Source organism: Antechinus flavipes, chromosome 1 (genome assembly GCF_016432865.1).
Source record: "Antechinus flavipes isolate AdamAnt ecotype Samford, QLD, Australia chromosome 1, AdamAnt_v2, whole genome shotgun sequence".
Classification (NCBI taxonomy): domain Eukaryota; kingdom Metazoa; phylum Chordata; class Mammalia; order Dasyuromorphia; family Dasyuridae; genus Antechinus; species Antechinus flavipes.
The window spans coordinates 577,315,704-577,342,290 of record NC_067398.1 but is presented as its reverse complement, the minus strand read 5'-3'; the positions used below and the strand labels follow the sequence as shown (position 1 = coordinate 577,342,290).

The 26,587-nt window shown below is 33.9% G+C and overlaps 1 protein-coding gene across 3 annotated transcripts in view; it reads right to left on the bottom strand.

The window, feature by feature from the left end:
* The window catches only part of CIBAR1 (CBY1 interacting BAR domain containing 1), a 30,229-nt gene extending 4,024 nt beyond the window's left edge, over nucleotides 1-26,205 (bottom strand). For 2 of the 3 annotated variants that reach the window (XM_051970861.1, XM_051970862.1), the window contains exons 1-5: nucleotides 26,044-26,205; nucleotides 25,431-25,665; nucleotides 22,466-22,534; nucleotides 12,426-12,530; nucleotides 1,390-1,503 (exon numbers count right to left, since the gene is read on the bottom strand). In XM_051970861.1, coding sequence (XP_051826821.1) covers nucleotides 1,390-1,503; nucleotides 12,426-12,530; nucleotides 22,466-22,534; nucleotides 25,431-25,665; nucleotides 26,044-26,069 — 549 coding nt within the window. In that variant the 5' untranslated portion in view covers nucleotides 26,070-26,205. Of the gene's footprint in view, nucleotides 1-1,389; nucleotides 1,504-12,425; nucleotides 12,531-18,626; nucleotides 18,633-21,341; nucleotides 21,444-22,465; nucleotides 22,535-25,430; nucleotides 25,666-26,043 lie in introns of all 3 variants that reach the window. The other variant, XM_051970863.1, reaches the window with a different exon arrangement.
* Nucleotides 26,206-26,587: the final 382 nt, after the last annotated feature.

The window sequence follows — 26,587 nt, the reverse complement described above, 5'->3', positions numbered from 1 at the left end:
AATATCTGGTGCTAATTCTTAAACTTAAGTCTCTATCCATTACATTATACCATGACTTTTAAGGTACCCTTACCAAAAATTTTTCAGCAGAGGTATAAACCAACCAAAAGGCTGGGCAACTAGATAAAACAATTCAATTTCTATGAGAAACTGTTTAAAAAGCAAACAATTTATTACTGAGGATAATGGTTATATAATCAAAGTAGAGTTTATTTGAAACAGGCACAGTTTGGATAAAAGAATATTCATATATATATATATATATATATATATATATATATATATATATATATCTTTAGGGAAATAACTTTTTTCCTTTACCAGAAATATCTAGGTTAAATGTTTAATTCTGCTTTACTTGTTGATGGCTTGGTTTCAGTGGAAATTTAATCGCCATGTATTGTTAATTAAGCAATATTTATAAGTGTTCAAAAGAAACACTTATAAAACAGCCTAATTTTTGTAATCTTTCAAAAATAGAAGACAGCATGATACAATGGAAAGGGTGCTACATTTGAATTCAGAGGACCTGTATTGAATTTTAGTTCAGCAGTTGGATTTTAGACAAGTTGCTCTACCTCTCAGTGCCTCAGTTTTCTCATCTGTAAAAGGAATTTGTGCTAGATGACCAAGTCCCCTCTGGCTTAAATTATCATCGATATTTCCATTAATGTATGTAATTCCTAGGATGGACTTACTTTTTCCTTATTTTAGTAAAAGGGCAAGTTATATTGTCTGGCAGCTAACTTTTTGTAATTAATCTCTCTGAATTTACTTAGGCTGATACTGAGATGAGGGACATTTTTATCACTGGACCTGTGAGAACTCGCTTCTATGCCAAAATGAGGAATGAGAGTAGAGAATTTTTACTTGTACTTTACTAAAAAAAAAAAAAAATGCTTTATAAGTTTCATTTGGTAATTAATAATTGTAATAACAACTGTTAAAACTCAAACTAAGTATCTACAATTTGAAAAGCAAAAGTGGAAAAACATTTATCCTGTTTTTCACCCTATAAACAAAACCTAAATAGCCAGATTTATCCATAGAGTTCAAGTCTCTCAAATTACATGTAAGGTGAACATTAACAAAATTTTCAGTCTATGTTTCAGGCACTAGGCTAAGTGCTAAGGAAGATGCAGAGATAAACAAAACATGACACTAAGAAGGTTTCAATCTAGTGGGAGAAGCCATTTAAAATTAGTATGGTGTATAGTTCACAAGAGGTCCTTAATTTAAGAATATAAAGAAACATATAGGGAAGTGATATTATGTAAATTACCATCACCTCCACCATGTTCCAATTTAATACACTATCATCATGACAAAAATTTACATAGTGTACCTTCATATTATTGAGAGAAATGGGCTTATGTATTAAAGTCTTACCTCTAGATCTTCTTCTTCATCAATCTTCTGCATATTTTGGTAGGCAGCTGTGTAGACTTCTAAAGCTTTGCCATGGAATAGCATTTCAATTGTTATAAATTCCGAAAATATATTCTAAAAAGAGTGGAAATTTAATTATATTAATAAAATTTAAAGGCAAATTTTTGCTTTTCAAACATTCTGTGAAACTGGAATATTGAAATGTATTTTTGGAACACATTGGGGAACTTGGAGAATTTAAAAAAACCTTTAAATAAATATAGTTTGAGAACTTTCAAATATTACCTCCATTTGCTGTTCATTTTCTCTTTTGATTTTTGGTTAGCACTTCTACCTGTATACCTGACAAATTGTTTTCAGTTGGCAAAGAGAACACAAGTCAAGTAAGATGTACCACACTAATCTATATACTCTGTCCCATCCCATTATTTGTGGAACAGGGATTTTTATTCCTTCCATTTGACTGGCACATAATAATAGCCACTTAATAAATGCTTGTTGATTTTGCAACCTTAAGCAAATTTTATTACCTCTTATTTCATCTACAATAATAGGATAGTAGGACTACCTCTTATGGTAATTGTGAAGTTCAAATGAGACAATCTAAAGTCACAAGTTTAGCATTTAAAGCCTTGCATGATTTAGCGATCTTAACTTTCCAAGTTTACTGAACAGTACTCTTTCACACAGTTCAAACCAGCCCATCTAGTATTCTGGGAATTCATATTTTGCCTCTCCTGGTCATTGCATAGATTGCTGTACCTTATAACTAGAATGGTAGCTAGATGGTAGAGTGAATAAAGCACAGGGCTGGAGTCTGGGCAAATCATTTAAAAGTCTGAATGTCTTGTTTTCTCAACTGCAAAATGAGGATAATAATACTATCTACCCCCTAGGATTGTTGTGAGAATCAAATGAAGTAATATTTGTAAAGCATCAGGCACAGTGCCTGGCAGAGAATAGGCATTTAATTATGCTTGTTTATTTCATTTCCCCTTCCTGGAATGCACTCTTTTTTTTTTTTTTTTAAATTATTTATTTTTAAAATATCTTTTTACTGGCAGCATATATGCATGGGTAATTTTTTACAACATTATCCCTTGCACTCACTTCTGTTCTGATTTTTCCCTTCCCTCCCTCCATCCCCTTCCCTAAATGTAGGCAGTCTTATACATGTTAAATAAGTTATAGTATATCCTAGATAATATATGAGTGCAGAACCAAACAGTTCTCTTATTGCACAGGAATAATTGGATTCAGAAGGTAAAAATAACCTGGGAAGAAAAACAAAAATGCAAACAGTTTACACTTATTTCCCAGTGTTCCTTCTCTGGGTGTAGTTGATTCTGTCCATCATTGATCAATTGGAACTGAATTAGATCTTCTTTTTGTTGAAGATATCCACTTCATATCAGAATTCATCCTCATACAGTATCCTTGTTGAAGTACATAATGATCTGGTTCTGCTCATTTCACTAAGCATCAGTTCATGTAAGTCTTTCCAAGACTCTCTGTATTCATTTCTTACAGAACAATAATATCTGGAATGCATTCTTTTTCATCTCTGCCTCTTAAGACTCTTTAGCTTTTTTCTTTAAAGGCATAGGTTATGAACTACTATCTTCAATAAGCAGCTTTTCCTGGTTCCCCTAGTTAAGCGCTCTCTTCCTCTTCAGTTTATCCCCTATACATTTAAATTTTTATGCATTATATTTCCCAATAGGATGTAAGCTTCTTATGGATAGAATTTATTTGTATCTTCAGAGTTTGGCATTGGGCTTTGTAAATCCTTGTTGGATTAGATTAAGGAAGCTACAAATATTAGAAGTGGAGCAGCTAAGTGGCCTAATGAAGAGAATAATTTAAGACTAAAATGGTAAGTGGATAGAGCATCAGCCCTGAAGTCAGGAGGACCTGAGTTCAAATTTGGCCTCAGACACTTAACACTTCACACCTCCTGGCTGTGTATGACCGTGGCCAAGTCACTTTAACTCCAATTGCCTCAGCAAAAAAAAAAAAGAAAAAAAAAAGTAAATAAAATGGCATTAGAATAAGTACAGTCCTTGTCCCTAAGGAATTTACAATCTGGTAGGAGGATCTGAAATGTAAAGATAAATATTATGTAAAATAGTGCCTAAGTACATAAATGAAGTATAAAATAAAGTGTTATATGAATGTCTAGAGAGGGGGATAGTCATTATTGATAGGGATGATCAGAAAGATGGAATTTTAAATTAGAATTTAAAGACTGTTTCTTATAGAAAGTAAAAAAGTCTTGTGGATAGTAGGATAGAGCAAATAAATGGGAGCAGTATAAGCTGATAAGTCAGAATGGCAGGATAATAAAGGTTCATGAATGACTATCAAGTAATAAAGATATTTGAATTTGGTAGGCAATAAAGTACCACTTAAAATTTTTGAATAAAGAAGTAATATAAGCAGATCTATGCATGAAGGGTGTGTGTTAAGCAAAATGAGTCCACTGAGCTTGGAAAATACTGCCTTTTCATTCCAGGAAATTTTCATTCTGCCTAACAAGATGAGAATAAAAATAGGGGAGGAGAGACTATATATCTGGGAAGAATGTACAATTATGATGAGGTAGTATCCTCTAGAATTATAATCTGGAAATCCTCAAGATTTCAAAATACTGACTTGATGACAAAGGAAATTGGAAGGATTTTAGAAAAAGGAAATCATTTTACTACTTTAATGATCATTTACTACTCCGTTCTGGAGGCTGTGTAGTTCACATTTGATTTTCTGAGTTTCAATATTTAATAAATGTATTAAGGAAAGCTTGTTTCAAATCATTAGAGACAACTGTATTACCTTATTCAGCTACAGAGAGCTAGAAGAACAAAGAGGAAAAACCTGTGATCTAATCTATTTTAGCAGATAATTTAAATGCTTATCTAGAATAGGGATTCTCTAATCATTTATTGATGAATTAATTTTGGTTTATTGGAAGTCTTTTAATCTATGGCTTGTATTAAAAATATTTAATAAAGATTTCACTAATTAAAAACCCAACATTACATATTCTCTCCTACTTTGTTGTATAATTTGCAAAAATGTCAGGCAATTGTCCCATATTATTATTAACTTTTTATGCTTATAAATGTTATTTATTGACACACAAATGAGTACTTGGGAATTTCAGTCATTTTAAATATCTTGACAAGACATATCTTTAAAATGAAATAGCTTACTTTTTTTCTGCAATCTACCATTATCAACTGATGAATGCAAAGAGTATGAAGCTGCTCTAACACTTCAACTGTGGAGTTCAAAATCTTGCTTCAGGAGAGTTTCTCCATGACACCAACCTCTAGCTCTCTCATTCAATATCATCTAGCAAGTCAAATGGCAGTCAGAAACAAAACCCACGAATCCTATTATTGAATCAAAGAAGCCTATCTTTCCAGTATTTATACACCTTACCTTCATGCTTTATATAATCCAGTGACAGACCTACTGTCATTGTATTTATACAATACAGTGACACTCAAATAAGGCATGTCTGAATTGTCTTCCTCTTTCATTTTTGCTTCCTGAATTCTTTAGCATCCTTTATGTCTTAACTAAAGACCCACTTGCTAGTATGTTGTCTTTGTTATTATCTTCAATATTCCTGTACATATCTTGTTTGTACGCAATTGTGTGAATGTTGTGTTTTCCATTAGATTGTGAGTTGCTATAAGGCAGGGTCTGTCTTTTGCCTTCCTTTGTATCCCTAGGGCTTAATACTATGTCTGGAACATAGCTAAGTATATAATAAAAGCTTGTGAACCTGATTTAGGAGTTGGAAAGGGCTCACCTAGTTCCAATTCCAACCATTCACTACTTCAAACTGCCAAATGGTTGGTCAGCCTCTAATTTAATACATGTAGTGACAGGAATTCATTATATTAAAGGAAAGCTTATTCCATTTTTAGATAAGTGGTGATTTTAAAATCTGTCCAATAAGCTGAAATATGCCTCCCTGTAATTTTTTTTTGCCCTTCTCTACAATAGATGTTTAGTTCATCTTCCATAAGACAACAACTCATACATTTGAAGACAGCTAATATGTATCTCTTTCTACTCTCTTTATCACTCACAAATTCTCTCTAGGCTAAGTAAGTTCTTTAATCAATCCTCAAATAAGATAATTTTGGAGCCTCTTCACTCTCCTGATTATCCTCTTTTGGACACATGCTAGCTTGTCGTCGATGTTCCTCACCAAGTATGGCCTCCAATAGCAAACTCAACAACCTAGAAGTAGCCAATTAATAAAGAGTAAGATTCTCCTATTAACACATCCAAAAATTGGAACACATTAGGAGTTGCTTACCTCACAAGTTGACTCTTCCTCACACTGTTTTCTGTGGCCCCAGTGAGGGGCTTATTTTCCCATGCTCACTTCAAGGGCACAGAGAGAACTCCTAAGGACCAGGGTGAAGATGTCAGATAGAGAGGAAATGACTAACTTGTCAGAACACTTTTTGCCTTAGGAAGACACTAAGTCCCACCAGCTGAGTCTTTGCCCCTCACATCCTTCTAATGCCTCAAATACCTGTTCTTATTAACCTAGCTGTTTCTCTTCTACTTCATTAAACAAGTACCTCCTAATACTCCCTCAAACACGACAATGTTACTTACCCCTCCTCACACCAAATTTAGGTGACTCTAATATTGTCTCCAGTTTCTGGAATATTTATACTTACAGTGTTTTGAGTCACTCACAATTTCCCCATAAATAGCCCAGGGAAATCCATAGGAAAAATCTATATAATTAGTCTTAGCACTCACTTGAAAGGTTTCAAATGACAGGCTAGAAAACCCCAAACCTTGGACAGTATCACTGTTTAGTTTCAAGTTTAAATATAATTTTAACATTTTATAATATATAAAATTGATCACTTGTATATATCTAAATTTTTGATATACTTCTTTCTATGCATAGGCAAATACAGATCTAAAAATGTAAACATTTTGCTATTGCATAAAATAACTTATTGGGCTTGGAGGAAGAGGAAGATGATCTATTTAATCTCTAAGCATAAAAAGTAAATTACTTCCAAATTCTATTTTATTAAATGATAAAATTCTCAGCAACACTGAACACTTTTAAGATGTGAAAATAGACTTATGTGAAGTACAATTAAGTAGAACAAAAACATAATACAACAAGCTTTATTCTTAGAAATGTCTCCCTTTTTTCTGTGATATCACTTGTGTATAATAAAAATTTAAAAGTTAGATTTGATTGAAGATTTTAAATTTAAGAAGTGTCAAGCAACACTGTAGATTTTATACTCCTGGTTCTACATTTTGAGTATGTGTGGAAATAAAGTTAATTATTTGAGCATTTCTACCTTAGTGTAAGTTAACCTGCTAAAGGTTACACAAGGCATATAACTCGAGTTATTTATGAAGTTACTATTTTTGCATGCAAAAAAAACCAAACTAATCTCATTTTTATAATCTGCTTCATGTATACTTTAATACTGTTGAATCAATGTATCATGTAAAATGTAATCTGTAGTTAATAAATATCATCTAGAGGTTTGCTTAGTTATGCTTCATAATTTGTTAAAAGTAGGCAATAACCTACATTGCCAATATTTGCCATGACATTCAAACTCAAGTCATTTTATTCAGCATGAGGTACAGAGTTTTAGTTTTGTCCAATTCCATGGTAGGAAACATTACATTTCTATAGTTGATTAAAGCAGTACATTAAAACTTTATTATAGTTCTTTAAAACATTTTAGAATCAATGAGTTGGGTCTAATAATAGCTTTTCATAAAGGGTATGGAAGAAAATTCTTCTATTCATTTCTCAAGCTTAAGAAGAGAAACAGTGGCTACATTTTTAGTTATGTTCAGTGGCCAATAGAACAATTCTCCCTCTTGAGTAACATTTTTCTAAATATAAGCTGTGCCTTTAAAATGAGATCTTTCAAAAGTTTTAAAAATGTATGCTGAAAGATAATTACACTAAGTTACCATATTAAAATATTTACTTTAAATTATTTATTTTCTCAAATAAAGATGTTTAGGGTATTTTTATTACTACTGCTCTCTTAATCTTTGTCATTTTGATTACTCTCCCTTTATTTTCAATTTTTCCTAAAAATACAACTACATAAAAGTTAGTAAAGAGAAAAATGATAGGTTGTATCTGTCTTGTATACAACACAGATTTTAAGGGGACTATATTCAGACTAATTCATAACTATATTTTTCCTATGTAAGGAGAGTCATTAAAAAAAAAAAAGTGATATATAATTAACTTGCCTTAGAAAATCCAAGGTAAAGATATTCTTGTAAATCAGATGGTTTTATTTTAAGCTATTATAGGATTTTGCACAGATAATAAGAGTCATTCCCAGCACCAATGTGAAGAGGTAAAGGAAGTAATTTATCTAGAAAGGAAATTGAAGATGTTGCCTACTACAGTCTCTACTAAGATTAAACTACTCAAGAGAACTGATCATTCAACTGTTAAATATATTCAGAGATGGAAATCTTATGCCTTCCTTGATACTCTCTTTTAAAATTATTTCACAAATTGGAAACCTCCTTACATAGATTTCAAGCTATAATTTAAACCTATTTCTTGAAGAGGGAAAAATAATCTTATACGAGTTTTTGAAATATTTAAAAATCATCTCTCAGCATTTTAAAAATCTAATTCTCTACAATCACTTGATTATAATTATCTTTATAGAGGCATTCTGTTTCCAAGCAAGTACTTGAAAAATATGTAATTTTACTATTATAATCTTATGATCTAGCAGAAAATGCTTTTTTTCAGTTTTTAAATAAAATATACCTTGATAATGAAAGATCTTTGATTTCATCCAGATATCTTTTCAAAGATGCCTCTCAGCTTATCTATTATTTCTCAAATTGCAATGGTTAAAAAGTCTTTTTACCTGGTGATCATCCTTTTGGTAACAAGTCTCACAATTTAACTAATGTAAATGTGTCCTTTGATCACAGACAAAGTCCCCATTTGGCCTGTACTTAGGGCTGTTGGACCATAGATTTAGAGATGGGATGGACCCTTAAAGAACATTACAGTTTATTATATCACCTGTTAGAGTGTTTGTGAAGGCTCTGTAGTCATATAATCTTTTCAAATAGAGTTATTTCTTTTGTCATAGTTATGTTATTAAGTCTTATGTGGAAGCTACAGTAAACTAAATGGATGAAATCTGAAGTTCATCAGAGTAAAAAAAGAATAGTGTTCTCCTACCCTCATTATACCAAGAATGTGTAAATCAACTTTAATATAATGTAGATAGGAGGAAGACTGCTAACATTTTATGATGACAGTGATTCCCAACTTTTCATTTGCCTGAAGCCTGGAAATCATTCTGGTTGTGTTCTGAACGAAAACAGAAAAGTATTGTTCTAAAAATAAAATTCTTTGGTGAAACAAGGTAGGAGTTCTTCCCTACCCCACACCCTCAGGTGCACACCCTAGAATAAGCAGTCCTCGCAAGATCAACCATGTAAAATATCTGTTAAGCTAAAGCCAATGAATTGATAGACTCCTTTCTTAATCCATTGAGTTGGAAGCTCTAATTTAAGGAATCAGATATCAGAAAATATCTAAATCATTAGAAAAATAACAGTCATGGAAAGTTCTAATTTATGGTACTATTTTTTTTCTTTTAAAAGAAGAGGAGTTATTGTTTGTGTTTTCTAATTATCTGATATTTCACAAGTCTGGAGTGTCCCAAAAATCTTAATGTAGCTTAAAACTTTAATAACAAGTATGAATATTATAAACTTACAAAAACCATCTGGAAAATTAAATTTTTTAAAATTAAAATTCAATATAATCATCTTTTATGTTACCACTCTTGTTGATTTTTGAATTTTGTAAAAACTTTTCACCAGCTACTGTTACTTAGTAACTGAAATGAATGCATTTGTAATCCTAACCTTAAAATTATCCAAGAATGATGTTCTGAAACATATTTAAGAGTTCTAACATAACTTCATCCTGCCCAAGTCTAATGTAGAGAAATCAGCTGAATGAAGTGGCCAAGTAAGAGATCTTTCCCTACCAATCTAGCAGTCTGGAAAAATGGCATCCACAAGTTTTTCCACATGGAAAGGCATAATGATAGGGTGCCCTATCTTGTTAAAATTAAAACTAAACATTTAATATTCAAAATTCAAAGCTAAATAAGTTTAAAATAAATTTAAATTAACTTTCTTTTTTTGTAACTTTGTAGTATTTATGCCACTAAAACTGCATTGTCTAAGTTTGAAAATTATTTTTCTCATGTTTAACTGACATTTAATTATGTCTACTAATGGAGGTGGGGAAGAGAAAGGAATTATGCACATGGAGCTGAAAGAAAAAATAGTATTGCAGGTAATATATTACTGGTCAGTTCATGTAAGCAAAATCTTAAAAGCAAGATTTTTGAAATTATAACTAGGAAAATTTATTAAAAGTACAATTTCTTTCTTTCTTTCTTTTTTTTTTTTTTTTTTTACCAGAAAGCTGGAAGTTCTAACAAGGAACAAATTTACGAAAAATGTACAACCATATTCAACTCAAGACACAAAATAGTGGGGATGTTCATGGATCCTCTGCTAGAGGAGCAAGTAGACATTAATATTTGTATTTAAAAGTCCTCTGTACCATTTCTTAATTAATTCTGCTTTTTACAACAATGGTTAAAGCTTATGAACTGTTGGTTAGCAGCTGAAAAAAGGAAGCTTCTAAACTTAATTCATGTTAGACTCCTATTTCTTAACTTAGGTGTCTGTCTCCAGTTCTGTCCTTCAAATAAAAGCTAATTATTTTAGGGTTAATTTTCTTCCCTGTTCTCTGCTCCTAGACTAACAGCAGAAATCAGTCCCTACAAAAATATTTTGTCTTGCCTGTCTCCTGGGTTCACCACAGTTGAGAGCTATGTTTGGAAAGCTAAACAGGAATTGGGATGGGCCTCTATAGGGGCCTCTGAATAATCTGCAAAACAGATTATCTAGCAACAGATAAACAACTTCCATTCAAACTGCTAATTATGGTACTTAAAGAAGTCAGGCAAGCATAATACATCAACTTATTTTAGTTAATTTATTTTATGAGATATACCCCTTTTAATCTTATATCTCAGGACCTATATATCTATATATCTATCACTCCTACCCATTCCAACAAGTGAAGGGAAAAGGAAGACAAAAGATTGAGTATATAAAGGAAATATAATGGGGACAGGGAGAGAGGGTAAAGGAGGGAAAGGATAGAGGGAAGAGAAAAGGAAGAAAAGCAGGAAAGAAAATGAGACAGAGAGAGTAATGTTTGGCTATAAAATAATAAGACTGCCCTGAAATCAGAAGGACCTGAGTTCAAATCTGATCTCAGACACTTAACATGTTCTGGCTGTGTGATCCTGGCCAAGTCACTTAACCTCCAATTGCCTCAACAAAAAAACAAAAACAAAACAAAACAAAAAAATAGGACAATTTCCCCATGTGGTAACAGTACCAAAATAATAATTCCTAAAATGTTTTAAGCAATAGCATTTTCATTTGAATAAGCATATAGCCATTCCAAAGGGCTGTTGTAAAGAACAATAGTCATTCAAATTTACACACATAATTTAAATTTTACATATTTTTTATGTGTGTGTGTGTGTGAGAGAGAGAGAGAGAGAGAGAGAGAGAGATATTGGGCTCACCACTTCATATTCAAATCTTATTCAATTCTTAAAGATGATAAAAAGGCAAAAGAGGTTGTCTACTAAAGATCACTGTAATCTGCCATTATAGGACAAAGTATAGGGTTTGTAGCTGAGATGGAAAGGCTCCATTTTGTTGATTCAGAATGAATTTGGGCTACTGGAGGGACCATCTCTTAAACACAAATCTTCCTTCTAAAATGGTAAGCTACATCATAATAGGAGATTAAAATATTTAAAGTTCAGTGCAAAATTAAGAGTGGCTTCATTTATTTTAAAAGGCAGATAATGTCAGATTTGGCTAATCATTAATGTTAATCAGTGAATAAACAATCATATGTGTCAGGAATTAAATGACAACTCAACAAGAAAATGATTGTGCTTTTTACAAAGAAACTGACGATAAGAAAATGAAGAAAAATCATTTCTTGCTAAGTTTCTCAAAAGAACACATATTACCTGTATGACTGCTCCCAAATTATCTCAAAAGAGCCTGTGAAAATCTTTCCAAAGAGGCCCTTCTAAATTCTATACTCTTGATTATAGTCTGTTAAATATATTATATATAGTTATTAGGCTTATTAGAGTTAAGTATAGTATCATATAATACATACAACTTTATATGTTTGGCTATTGTGTCCAGTTTAATTAAGATAGCTATATTTGAAAAAAGATTTGCTACATATAAAGATAATTTAGGGAAGATTGTAGTTCTTTCTATTAAAAAAACTAGCTTTCTGGACTTCTGTGAATAACATAACTTTTTATATAATTTCTATGGAAAAGTAGATTGTACATACTGTTTTGACTCAGTTCTTTTTCTAGCAATAAACCTTTCTATAAGTGGAAAAATTGCATGTATTTTATTTTCTGTTTTTTTTTTTTTTTTTGCTGAGGCAACTGTGGTTAAGTGACTTGTCTAGGGTCATACAAAGTGTTAAGTATCTGAGACCAGATTTGAACTCAGGTCTTCCTGACTTCAGAGCTGGTGCTCTATCCACTGTGCCTAGCTGCCCCAAGATTGCAAAAATTTTAAATTCAAAGAATTATGACTTTGTAGCCTTAGATCCTGAAAGTAGAAATAATATTTCTGGGGGAAAAAAACAGTTTTTAAAACTTAACAAAAGATCACAAGGTCACAAAAGGGATGGAAGAGACCTTAAACTCTCTAGTCCAAATCCTTCATTTTACAAATGAGTAAACTAAGGCATAAAGAAATGAAGTATAAAGGTAGCAATTAGCACCAAGACAGTAAGGTACAAAACCAGGATGAAGGCTCAAGATAGTGTGATTCTGAACCTGCGTTTTTAGTGCTGCCTTTATCAGCAAGCTTTTTACCTTTATGTCCTTTATTTTTTGCTTTTCAAAATTGTCAATTGTTTCTTCTAGATGCCGACTTGTTCTGGTAGCATCCATTGTAGCTCTCTGTAATTCAGTTTCTGCCTATAAAAATATCCACAGAAAACACACACAAAAAGGATGTCAGAATTAATTTTCTAAGCCTATTAGGAAAGATATAATGGGATAGTAATACACTGCCACTGAAATTATTTTAAATTATTGAACTGTGGGTAAAACAAATCCAATACTAAGACCACCCCTTGAGTCAGAATACAAGTGTTCAACAGTATGGTCTACCACTCACCTTAGAAAATGAATATGCATCATATGGGGTTCAATAAAGATGAAATCACTGAAAAGCAAGTGGCTGACAAAAACCAAACAAAGCTTAACTCAACCCCCAAAACAGAATCCTAGAGCTGGAGGGGACTTCATAAGTTACTTGGTTCAATTCACATCTGAACAAGAACTCCTCCTGATATTTCCAACAAGAAGTCTGCTAGCCTTGGCTTGATGGGTTCGAGGGGAGAACCTATTACTTCCTAAAGAAACTCAAAAAGTACTTGAAGATATTCTTTGTAAAGTTCTAAATGTTAAAAAACCTTTTCTTTTAAAATCTGATTTTTTTATAACTTCTTCCAATTGCTTTTTAACAGTTTCCTTTGAGTCTAGACAGAACAAATCAAATCTTCCTTCTACTTAAGAGTGTCTTTCAAACAGCTGAAAATATTTCTTGTCCCCCATATCTTCTCCAAGCTAAATGTCTCCAATTATGGCATGATCTTGAAGCACTTCTCCATTTCTATTGTCTTCTTTTAAATGCTCTGTGGCTTGTCAGTGTTTCTTAAAATGTGGGAGCCCAGAACTGAAGAAAAGACTCCAGATGAGTGTCAAGCAGAAAATTATACAATGGTCACCATTTCCTAGTCCTGAGGCAGTCAGTTTTTCTTTATGCAGTCTGAGATTGCACTTGTTCTTTAGGTCATCATGGTAACATTACTGGCATTTATTGAATTTGTAGCTCACAAAAAACCTTAAAAGACTTTTTCACATGAATTGTCACCCAGTCATCCTTCTCTTAGCTTTTAGTTGTGAAATTAAATTTAAAAAAAAAATGTAAGTTTAAGATTTTACATTTATTCTTATGACCTACTCACATTGGGAATGAGTTAAAAAGGAAACACTGTATATATGCTATGAAGAGTATAGCACCCTCCAAAATCTATAAAGAAGTAAGGGGGGAGAGATCTGCAGACAGGGAAGCAGAGTGAAAGAAGAAGACAAGAGATCCTTGGGTGGGGAGAGGTTAAGTAATAGCAAAGCAAGTTAGGAGCAGGATAAAAGCGAATTGTTAGTAGGGATGGGAAAGATATGTGTCTATGTGTGGGGATATGTGTGTTTATATGTATATAGTTACGTGTGTGTGTGTTTGTATATATATATATATATATATATATATATATATAGCCAGCAAAATTATCTATTATTTTGAATGAAGAAAAAAAAGGAGGGGAAGGAGAGCTTATAGTTCTGAAAAAATAGAAAACAATAACAAACATTTATTCTTGTGAAGTTTTGTCTTACCAGCTTCAGCTCAATAGTTTAGCCTGGCATGACAAGATCTTTAGGGATCCTGATTATCATCTAACATGATAACTGTTTTTCCTAACTTTGCCATTTATAAAATTTGATAATCATATCACTATTATCTTTAAGTCATTAATGAAAATATTTAATAGAACAAGAACAAAGATCCCTGAAAACTAATTTCAAGATAATATTGAATCATCAATGACATATATAGTATCAGCATTCAACTTATTCTAAATCTACCAAACATTTTTCTAAAATCAAGGAAACAATCACAACATACCTCTCTCTAGCAGCTTAGGTAATGTAAAATAAGTAAAGGTTTAGACAAGTAATCCTCACTATTTCTGATCACTGCTTTTTTTCTAATGCTCACTATTATTTTAGAATTTTTAATAGTTCCATTTTGGTCAAACTTCACTAGTATTTAGAGACCCCACATTTGTTTTTTGAAAACTGGAAAAACATTTTCCTCTTTTGAGTACTGCATTATCTCTATTCTCCAGTAATAGCAACTCTGTAATCTCATCTGCCAGTTATTTCAATACAATGGGATGTAGCTCATCTGGCCTGGTGACTCAAAGTCAGAGAAAGCATTGAAATGCTTTTTCACTCTCTCCTCTCCCCACCCTTTTATCTTGATCAGTTTTATATGCTTCTATACCAATTTCTGTTCATTTTTGAATGGTAGAGATCATTCTTTTTGGCTGAAGGAAAAGAAACAAGAATTTTAACAACTTTCTTTTCGCCATTTATTAATATTATCTCATTTACTTCAGAAATAGCCCTATCCTTACTTTGATTTTCCATTTTTTCCTGGCATAGCTTTAAAAAAAAAAAAAGACCTTTTTGGCCTTGCCAGTCTCAGCAGCTTTTATCCTGGGCTTTTATACTTTTGAACTACTCTTAAAGGATTCTGACATAACATTTTATTTATCTTATGTTGTCTGCCCTTGTTCCATATTCCACATATCTTTTAAACAAAATTATTCTGATTTTAACATCCCAAAGATCATTTCTTTAAAGTAGAACTCGAAGATATATAAAAATGATCCTCTATTAAATAGTTTGATTGTATAAATGTACATATATAAAGTAAATTCATTATGTTACTTTAAAAATTGTCCTACTTATCTGAGCTTTTCCCTGAATTTCCTTTTGTTTCCTTATGTACATTTTTAAAGATGCTTCAATGATTTTTTTGGGAGGCAGTTCTATAAATAGCTCCCTGCCTTTCTTTCTCCTCGAACCCCATTAAGAGGAAAAACACAATCCTTATAAGCAAATAAGCAGTCATGCCAAAACAAAATCTACATATTTGCCAAAAACAGCGGTCACTTTACACCTTGGCTCCATTATCCCTTAGGAAGTGGGGGTAGCATGTTTCATCACTGATCCTATGAAATCATGGTTGGCTTTTGCATTAGAGTTTTCATGTCTTTCAAAACTGCTTTAAAAAAAGAAATTATTGATTTTGTATAAATTGTTTTCAAGATTCTATTTATTCTTCATTAGTTTATATTGCTCAGGATTCCTAAAATGTGGAGGGACTACTGAAAGGAACTGTTATTTTATACCTAGTTCTTATCAAAAAGAAAAAAAGCTAGTTGTTGAATTCTTGAGAGTGTCAGTGGGAGTGGAAACATCTCTTATAAAGAGTTGCTGTAAGTATTTTTCTACATAAAGATCCTTTCTTTCTTTGATCTCTTTGAGGTACATTTGGGTCAAAGTTACCATAATGTGATTTTGGGGGCTTTTCTTTTTCCTTTTCAGAATTAGACCAATTCCTAACTCCACCAATGGGGTACCTACATGCTTATGTTCTCTCAGCCTTTTCAATAATGGTCATTTTTGGATCTTAGTCAATCTGATAAGTGTGAGATGTATTTCTCTTATTAATAGGGATTTGGAACTTTTTTGTTATCACTTTGATTCCTTTTAAAAACTGCTTGTTCACCTCCTTTGATCTGCACATCTTTCTAAAATCCAAGTTCATCAATAAGTTCCTTGTGTATTCACATAGTTCTCTATACAAATCCTTTTTATCATCATAACTTTTCTTCTTTAGTATTTAATTGTGAGAACTTCCCACGTTTCCAGAATTGGTTTCTTTTATAGAATTTTAGTCTACAATAGTCTCCTAACTATTCTCTGACTTTTCTGAAATGCTTTCTAAAAAAAGAGTGCAGTTCTTAGGATAGTCATCTCTTGCTTCTCCCCACAACATATTTCCAATCTAACAACTAATTTTTCCTTATTGGTGAAAAGTAACAATTTCCCTAAGAGTTCCTCCCCATTTTTAAGGATGAAATAAATTACCATTAAAGTTACTTTATTGATTGTCTGCTTTGCTTTTGACACAGAGCTTAAGCAAATAATTGGATAAATGAAAATTCTTCTAGCATTACTGTATTATGCCTCTAGGCCAAGGGTCCTCAAACTACGGTCTGTGGGCCAGATGCAAAAGCTGAGGACGTTTATCCCCCTCACCCAGGGCTATGAAGTTTCTTTATTTAAAGGCCCACAAAACAAAAGTTTTTGTTTTTACTATAGTCTGGCCCTCCACCAGTCTGAGGGACAGTGAACTGGCCCCCTATTTAAAAAGTTTGAGGACCCCTGCCCTAGGCTATAAGGCTTGATTATCTTGAATTTATCATCGACTTCTTTTTCTGCCAAGTCATATTCCACCAACAACAGTGCTTCTATTTCTATGGCAATCTTCATCCAGAAGCTCTCCACATGTGTTCTCCACCTCAGAGAACACATGTGGCTCTGGGTTAGTTATATGTAACAATCTTTCTGAGTCAGACTCAAATTGTATTTACAATAAACCTCAAAGACATCCTTGCATTTCTTCTTTAGTTCACTCCATGTTGGGGCCATGAATTTCATTAGTGACTTCTTCCTTAGTATTTGTTTGCCATATATTTTTGGGGAGCTCTATTGCTAGTCTTCTTAGTTTATGTTCTTTATATTTGACATAACCTTCTAGAGCCAGTGAATAGGGAAAAAACAGGAATAATGTAAGTTGAGTTCCAGATTTTGGAAAAAATATATTTCAAAATTTTAGAAAGAGCATAGGTAGGTTAATAAATACACTGGGAATAGGATTCAAAAAGACAGCCTAGAACTTTGGGCCAAATATAGTTAAGATGAAATTTCACAGATATGCTTTAGTTAAATAGATTTCCTTTTTGTTAATTGTTAAATGGCTCACAGATGTCTCATTTTCATTGCAGTCTTGAAAGATCAACTACCAAAGTGACCTGAGTCAGGCCAAGTCTACAACAGAAGTGGTAGCTCCAATATACTCTGCCCTAGTCAGACATTTTCTATAGTCCCATATTTAATTCTGAGTACTATATTTTAGAAAGCACATTTTCAAATCAGAGAACATCGAGAGCCAAAGCAGTATTAGTTAAAAACCTCGTTACTAGCTGAATTCTGTTTAAGAGAACAGAAATGTGGGACTTAAAGTGTTTATGAAGGATAGCCCTGAAGTCAGGAGGACCTGAGTTCAAATCTGGCCTCAGACACTTAACACATCCTAGCTGTGTGACCCTGGGTAAGTCACTTAATTCCACTCAACCCCAATTGCCTCAGCAAAAAAAAAAAAAAAAAAAAAAAAAAAAAAGAAAAGAAAAAGAAAAAGAAAAAGAAAAAGAAAGAAAAAGAAAACAGAAAACATAGGAAAGATATATCTTAAGGGTGGTCAAGTGGGACAGATATTAGATTTGTTTTGTTTAGCCCAAAAACACAGAAGGAACTGTGGGTAGAAAAGTATAATGCAGAACTGGTATTTTACTTGTTCCAATAGAGTATAGAATTAGAAAGAATGTATGGAAACTATTGAGGCAAATTAAAACAAATTTTAAGAAGAAAATCTGATGATTAGAATTGTATCAAAAATTGACTGTGTTACTTTTAAAGATAGTGGTAAGGTCTTTAAGATAAAGTTGAATACTACTACTTATTAGGGATCCTGTGGAGGAGATAGATACCTGTTCAGGTTGGGTTGGAGTAGATGCCTCTGAGTTCCCATCCTATTCTGAGATTTTGTGATAATGATGATGACAATGAGGATAATAATGCCGAGGACAGAGACTGGACCAGTGATTTCATTAGTATAGGAAATTCCTTCTATTAATGCTGATTGGTATCTTCTCTACAATTCAAGAGTCTTAAGAAAGTTGCCTAATGCATTGATAGTTTAAGTGCCTTGCCATTCAATGTTCGTATCAAAGGTGGGACTTGGAGGCTAATTTATCTGCTGCATCACACTAACTTTTATAAAGTATTCTAAAGTTTGCAAAAAACTATATATTATTTTATTTGAAGCTCACAATAATTATGTGAAGCAAATGCTATTATTATCATCATTTTACAGATGAGGAGACTAAGGCTAAGAGGCATTAAAATTATTTGCCTGGAGTCACAGAGGCAGTAAGTGAATGAGGCAAACTAGAATTTTTTGATTCCAAGTCCAGCAAACTATTTTTTCACCTCTGCCTCAGACAGTGGATTTTAGAGATAAATGTATTTATGATAAAACTCAAAAAGAATTTACTTTAAATGATCCATCTTGAGAAATACCAAGCGATTACCCACCTGTGACTGAAAGTGTTTATAAAGGAAAAAAAAAGATTCTCAAAGAGAACATAATATTTTCAATTTTCAATTGCATAAAGTTATGCAATCTTAATTGTGACACTGTGACAATTTAGAAATAGTGATCATTTAAAAATTAGGTGACGTTTATATCATCACTTTCCCCTGTAAAAACAGGTTTTTATTAAAATCAATTAATAAAACATTCTTTTCTGTTAAAATTAGTTTCTTTAAATATAACCAACCATGCACAGAACATTCCAAACACAAAGAGGTAAATTTGATGTCACAAATGTCACTGAGGCTTGAGGGGAAACTGAAACAGAAGATAAGATGCAATAGTATATTAAATATAAACTCTCATGTGACTGTACTACTAGAGTAAAAAGCACAATATAGAACATTTGTACAAGGATCAACACATGTATTATTAGTATAAGATGACAGTATGGACAAGTTGGACAAGAAATAGAAACAGAAGAATTCCAATACAAAGGCATGATGGGGAATTTCAATTGTTCAGATAGCTATTAAAAGCTTTTATTGTCCAAAACAGAGCAAATAATATATTTCTGTATTCCTTTAAAAATAAACTTAATCTTCAAAAACCAGAAGAACCAAGAGGGGTACTTCTACTTTAGCCTTGATTCTCACCACCAAATACATCAAAGCAGCTACTGGCACATTGTCATGAGGAAGCTAATCAAACCATCTTAAAATTTAATGTTAGCGAGAAGAGAAAATCCAGGTATATCTGACATACATACAAAAGAGAGAAGTTTAGGTTTGAAATCAGAAAAACTTCCTAAAAATCTGAATGATTACAAAATGGAATTTGTCGCCTCAGGAGGTAATGAGTTCTTCATATTAGAGGTCTTCAAGTCAATGCTGAATAACCGTTTTTATTGTATACAGAAATTTTATTCAATTTGTGTGTTGGATTAGAGGATTCTTATTTAGGTATGGGTTCAATCAGAATACCTCTGAAGTCTCTTTCAAGATTTTACAAGATTATATGTGAAATAATATATACAGATTAAGAGCATATTGAAGTTAAAGAGAGTCTAAGACTCATATGTATATTTATGGGTCAGAAGAAAAAAGAGGAACAAATGATGGACATTAGAAAGGGGTAATCAAAGATACGACATGGAAAAAGTGGATCAATAAATTTTTGTAGAAGGCTGTAAGTGAAAGAGATAATACTTTAACTTGCTCATGGGAACTAAAAATGTACTATGGCTATGGAAGAGTAACTGGTACAGGAGAAATTTATAAATTTTAAGTAAAAATAGGATTGATAAGTGCAACAGCAAGGTCAAGGCCATATAAGATAGTATAATTGGGACAAAGGGATTAGCTTTGATAAGAATAACCACTTCCATCTCTTAGATGAAGGAGAAGAGAGAATGGATGAAGGCATATTGGGGTTTGGAATATTTCAGAAGGAAAGATAACTCCAGTATTTTTGTACAGTGGTAGATGAGATAATGGGATGTGGAGGTGAAAGAAGAACTGAATGCTTAAAAAATATGATAAAGTTAAGACAAAGATCATGTGATAAATGGGAAGACCTATAAACTGATATAAATGACGTAAGAAAAAATCAGAAAAGCATATGACAACTTATGTAAACAGAAAGAACAACAAAATTATCAAAACAATGTTTTATAATTACAATGACCAAATCAAGCCTCAAAGAGGAGATACTAGAAGATATCTTTCCTTATTCTTTGCAGAGGTAGGGGATTATAAGTGTGGAATACTGTATATAATGTTAAGTTTTGGGGGGGATGTTTTTTAGCCTTTCTGACCTGTTTTTCTTCTCTTTCTTTGTTATAAGGGATGGCTATGGAAGAGGAAGAATGGAGGTTATAGTCAGAAATATAGGTAATATAAAAACAAATAAAAATAAAAACTCTTTAAAAGAAAATGAGACAAAAACTAGAAAAGGAAAAAAGACAGAGGTAGTGTATTGAAAACTGATGCTATTTTTTTTCCTTTTTTCTAGATAAGCAGGAAAGCAGCCAGAGACTATTTCCTGTTACATGTAAAATTATCAATAACAATGCACATCCAAGAGGAAGGCAGTTAAATGAGAAAACTCTTAAGTTTTATTCTAGAATTTCTATATTGCTCATTTTATTTTTTGGGATGGGACTGAATCTTTAAAATTATTCCGAAGTCAAAGAACTTTGGTTAGTTATAGAATAGGTGTTTGTTTCAAAACTGATTTTAAAAAAAAGTATATGTGAGTTATGTTAGGAAAACTTTTACTTTCTTCCCCAAAAATAAGCATAAGGAAAAATTGTGAAAATGGTTTTGTAAAAATAAGATAATATGCTTTGACTTTAGTCAACTCATGAATAACTGGAGTTCTACAAGCCAACTTTATATTTTGGGACATCAAATCTCCTAGGCTCATGAAAATCCTGTTGTGGTTTTAAAATTGTCACTATACAAAATGATATCTCATTAGTAGATTTTCTAGAAACTCTTTAGAGAATTGTGTAGGGGAGTCAATTAACAATTAATATTTAAAATGGGGAAAGAAAATCTAAAATCCTTTTAAATTTGGAATTCAATTCTCCAATCACTCTGCATATATACTTACAACAGTAAGTACAGAAACTAAAATGACAGTTTTTCAAAGGAGATTATATTTTTATTAAATAAATTACAACCTAATTTTTTTCTTCAAAACTGAAAGGATACTATAATATGCCGATCTGATGGATTCCGCTGACGTGTCCTTTCTAGTTGAGTTAACTGCTTAGCTTCTCGATTCTTTGCTGTTAGAGTTGCTTTGAGATCCTCCTGTAGACATATTTACTTTTTGGTAAGTTATTGCTTTATTTACTCATTAACTCAGAGCTACAATAATAGGAAAACGTCCTTTGCTTAATATGTATACTTTTACTAAAAGAATTCAGACTTGCACACTTTATACATATCCAGATTTACAAGGCTCTTCTTTTTACAAAAAATAAAACTATTTCTGCAAAACTTTAAGAATTTCAGTATCATCCATGCAATAAAGACTTTACTTCTAAATATTTAAATCACAACTCTGCCCTACCTTAGAAGAAGATGAGCCAAAAGCTTAATGAGCTTCAAAGGTGATTTCAACCCAGGTGGTAATGCTCTGGTGGTAACCCTGTTTATCCTTAGCTCTGTTGCTATAATAAAATTAGAATTCTGGGCTTGCCACTTATGTGACCTCTAAAGTTACTTCTTGGGTCTCAATTACCTCAATAGTAAAATATGAGTTAAGACTAGATTTTATTTCTAAGCTTCCAGAAATCTCAGACAGAAAACACAAAATCCACTGCTGAAGTCAAACAGAACCTTTTCAAGTTAGTAGAATCTGTCAGAACTTAGGCTCAACTGGGAATGTCTTTAAGAACATGGAGTCACCTCGCTATAGTAAGCAGGGCTTTAGTGGAAGGAAATACAATTATATAGTTAAAAATAATTTTACTGCCTATATTTTTAAGACTAATCTGTACATAAAAAGTGTTCCAAAAATTTTAGTGCAGTTTTAATAGCTTTAATTGCTTAAAACTATACTAAGACTTTTGGAACACCCTGCATATAGAAATTAAGCAAAATCAGAATGTTTTACATTTGTAGTTTTATAATTTTGAAATTTTTTTTCAAAAACAGGCTTTTCATTTAATTTTATTTAGTTACAGGTAATCATCTTCCAAAATGTAAAAAGGTAACTTGACCTTTCATTCTACTCCATGTACTTTAAATAAAACAATCACTGGCAATTGTGTACAAACAACTCTTCCCAGAATAGCTAGTAACAAAGAATGGAAATCCCATGTACTTACCCGTTTCATCTTCACAATAGTTCCATAAGTTTTCAAAGGTTCAACTACTTTGGCTTCAAGTCTTTCAACCTATTGGCAAAGATTATAAAGTATAACTTGTAAAGTGTTAAGTGAAACAAAATATAGGAATAAAATACTTTAAATTAAAATTTAAATCTAGTACTAATTTTATCTGAGTACAATCACTAGGATAAGTCAGTTTTTTTTTTTTTTTTTTTTAAAGAATCATGCCTGATTTTTTAAACATGTTTTTCTAGATAAATCCTAAGGACAATCACCAGAAGTACTTTTAAATCTAATAAATTCTACTGGTCTTCAGTTCAAATAAATTCCTTGGTCTTCAAGACCCTCCATTCTCCAGGTTTGGGGCATTTCTTTTGGCTGTTTGTTCTCTATAGCTGAAATGTTCTTTCCGCATCTTTGTTTCCTGAATGCTCTAGCATCCTTCAAGTCTCAGCTAAAATCCCACCTTCACAAGAAGCCTTTTTGGTCTTTCTTTATAATAGTACCTTTCCTCTATAATTATTTCCAATTTATCCTGTATGTAGTTTATTTATATAAATTTATTTGTAAGTTTGCCTTCCTCATTAAAATGTGAACTTTTTTAAGGACTAGGATTTGCCTTTCTTTGTTTCCTCAGAATTTAGCAGAGTGCCTGGCACATTAATAAGGGCTTAAAAAAATGTTTAGTGACTGACATTCCAAATAAGATAATCCAATCAACAAGTTTTTATTTAGTGTTTATTATGTGCTAGGTTCTATGCTTAGTGGAAAGACTTAAGGAAAATCTAAAAAAGGCCCCTGCTCTCAAGAAATTTACATAGTATAAGGGGAATGATATACATAAACTAATAAATACAGAAGAAAGCAAAGTAATTTTAAGTGCCATATGTTGTTCTGTCTAGTCTGACTCTTCCATGATCCCATTTGGGTTTTCTTGGCAAAGATACTGTAATAGTTTGCCATTTCCTTTCCTTCTCTGGATCATTTTATAGGTGAGGAAACTGAGGCAAACTTGGTTAAGTGACTTGCTCATAAAGTGTCTGAAGCTAGATGGGAACTCAGGTTTCTTGACTCCAGGCCTATAGATACCAGGAATTCTATGAATTGGGAGTTTGGGAGAAAAACATTCCAGGTACAGGGACAAGCCAATACAAAGGCACAGAGATGTGATTTGAGAAGCAGTAACCAGGCCAGTATGTCTGGATCGAAAGAGTATGTGATAGACAGGAGAATGTAACATGACTGGAAAGGATGAGTTGTGAAGAGCTTTAAGGGATTTGGAGGTTAGTGATTAAAGAAATAATATGATCAGACTTATGATTTAAGAAAATCAATTTGGCAGTTGAACTAATGGTAGTATATTAGAGAAAAGACAAAGACATCAAATTGAAACACTAATGCAATTTAATTAGTGCCTAAATTAGGATGGTGATTTTGTGAATGGAAGGAAAAGGGATTATGTGAGAGTTGCTGAGCAAAAAATTACAAGATTTTGGATATAAATGATTAAGTGATTAAGAGAAGCATGAAAGAGACTTTGAGGTTGTGAAGTTGGAAATAGGGCAGCCTGGGCAAAGGAATGGAGTAAGGAGACAGAATGTTATGTGTGGGGAATAAAAGAAGGTTCATTTTGCTGCAAAAGGGAGTTTTATAGAAGAAGCCTTTAAAAGAAGATAATGGCTAGATGGCCCTTTAGTCAGGAGGACTTGAGGTCTGATGTGGTCTCAGACACTTAACACTTTTTAACTGTGTGACCCTGGGCAAGTCACTTAACCCCAACTGCCTCAGCAAAAAAAATATAATAATAGTAATTTGTATAATTATCATAACCCATCACCTGAATATAAACTCTGAGAAGTCATGGGAAGCACTATATACTATACCCTGTTTGAACGGTAATAAATTAAGGAAAAAAAGGCATCTACAAATGAAAAATATACCACCCAGGAATCCCAATTCTGAGGCACCAATTAATCTGTCCCTCTTCTTAATACCTTTATAATTATATGAACATAATGAAATAAATCAAGTAAAAGCTCTTTGCCCTGTTATAAAGAAAAATACTATAAAAATAATCAATATGCTACTATGTAGTTTACTAGTATCCATGGCATAAATCAAGATATCCCAACTTCTTTCAGGTTGGCACACAACTATAAATTTGCTTTGGTAAGCTGAAGGGTAGTCTGGGGAGATATCAGAAGAGGCAGCATCAGCACTTAGTCATATACATTCTTTTCCCCAGTCAGAGTTGTACATTTATACATATAAATCCTCTTTTTCTCCATTCACAGCCAAAAAATTTGTGAAAGGAAGTAGCCATAGCCGTGGCATAGCATAGCACGAATATTTAGGATTTACAATTGGCAAGATTCTATGAAGGGCAATCTTTTGAGTTTCAGATTACTTATAAAAAACACTCCATGCAATCAAGTTCAGAAATAATGATTTGCATAAGGTGCCAGGGAAGCTCACTCTACTTTGCTACCTGCAGCTCTGTCTAGGGAACAAGGTCATCCCTTCTACTCTCATCATCATGTTCCGCAACACCATCTTCGATCAGCTTCCTCTGCCCTGATTGGATGGCTGCAAGGTGGGGTGTTCCTCCCCAAAACTTCCTTTACAGAGGGTAGAGACTAGAGTCCACTTTGCATTTGCCATTCTCCCTGGTACAAGGACCAGGACACACCTTGCACCTTCCCTCTTCCATAGTATTGTACCTGATACATAGTAGATGCTTAATAAATGTTAATTTACTATGTAAAAATGTTAATAAATGTTCATTGAACCAAATTTATTGAAAAGCCAGGCTCTTTCCATTTCATCCAAGTATCACTTTTCCCGAAGTTGCTACCCTAAATATTTTTATCATCATCCACAACAAATGGAAGTTCAAGCTCCCAGCGCGCATTACAGAGCAGGCACAAATCTGGGCGGCCTCCTCCGCTCGCTCCCTTCCTACCTCGGCTTGCCTATAATCCTGAAGTTTGGCAAACTCTTCAGCAAAGTTCTTGAGGCCGTGCTTCAAGTTGGGCGTTTCGGTGGAGGCGTAGGCGTTGATTTCATTCACTAGGAGGTCGGCCTTATCCCGCAGCCGGGCTTTTTTACGCACGTACCCCGCGAAGACCTGGCACAGCTCTCCGAAGTGCTTCTCCACGTTGGAGACCGCATCTTGCATTTGTCTGGTCTGGGCGTCCCTGGAGAGGGCGACGTGTGCACCCACCGACACATAGACATACATGAGGCCTCGCGGGGGCCCCCTCTTCTTCTTCCCTTCGCCCTTCCCCCCACACCTCCCAAAGGTGACTCTCCCGGCTGGAGACCGCCCTTAGGCCTCAGGACCTCGCCCCTGCAGGGCCCGGACAAGGCCTGCCCGCCAGTGCCTAGCGGGTCTCAGAGAGGGCCTTCATTATTGAAGGGATCCCTTCCGGGGAAGGAGGGGACGGCGGAAGGAAAGAAGGAAGAGAAAAAGAAGGGAGACAAGGAGGGGAGGGAGAGGAGGAGAATAAGGGAGAGCCCGGTCTCTTCTCCGCTCCCTCCCATCAGCCTGTTTCGGATCCCGGGGAGATTGTTACCGGCTTTCCACATTCCGCCTCAGCATGTCGCCTCGCAAACGGCCCCGGACCCCGGGATAGAGCCCGCAACGGGCCCTGCGGTGGAGCCGCCGCGGCACGCGCCGGGACGGGAGCCCGCGTGCCCGCTCGCGCGGAAGAGATGGGGAGAGAGAGAACGGGAGCGAGCTCGACCCCTTTCCTGCGCGCGCGCGCGCGCGCCCCGGAGAAGCCACCACCTCCGCCCCCGCGGTTTCTATGGAGACCAATCCAAAATGCTTGGGGGGAGGAGGAAGAGGGACAGGCAGGGGAGGAGGGGGAAGGAGGATTGGGAGGATAGTATTCCACCCCGGCTCCAATTGACTGAACCCGGGGTGGGGGTAGAGAGAATGGACTAGGTGCAAAAGGTGGGAAGGAGAGGAGGGGTGACCACTGAAGAAGCTAGGAGAGATCTTAAAGGTCACCCTACATTGAACCTCTCTAAGTGACAAATGGGGAAAATGAGATTTAACTGAATTGGTTTGCCCGTTTACACAACAGGAAGGCAAGCGCAGCCTGGTCAACATGA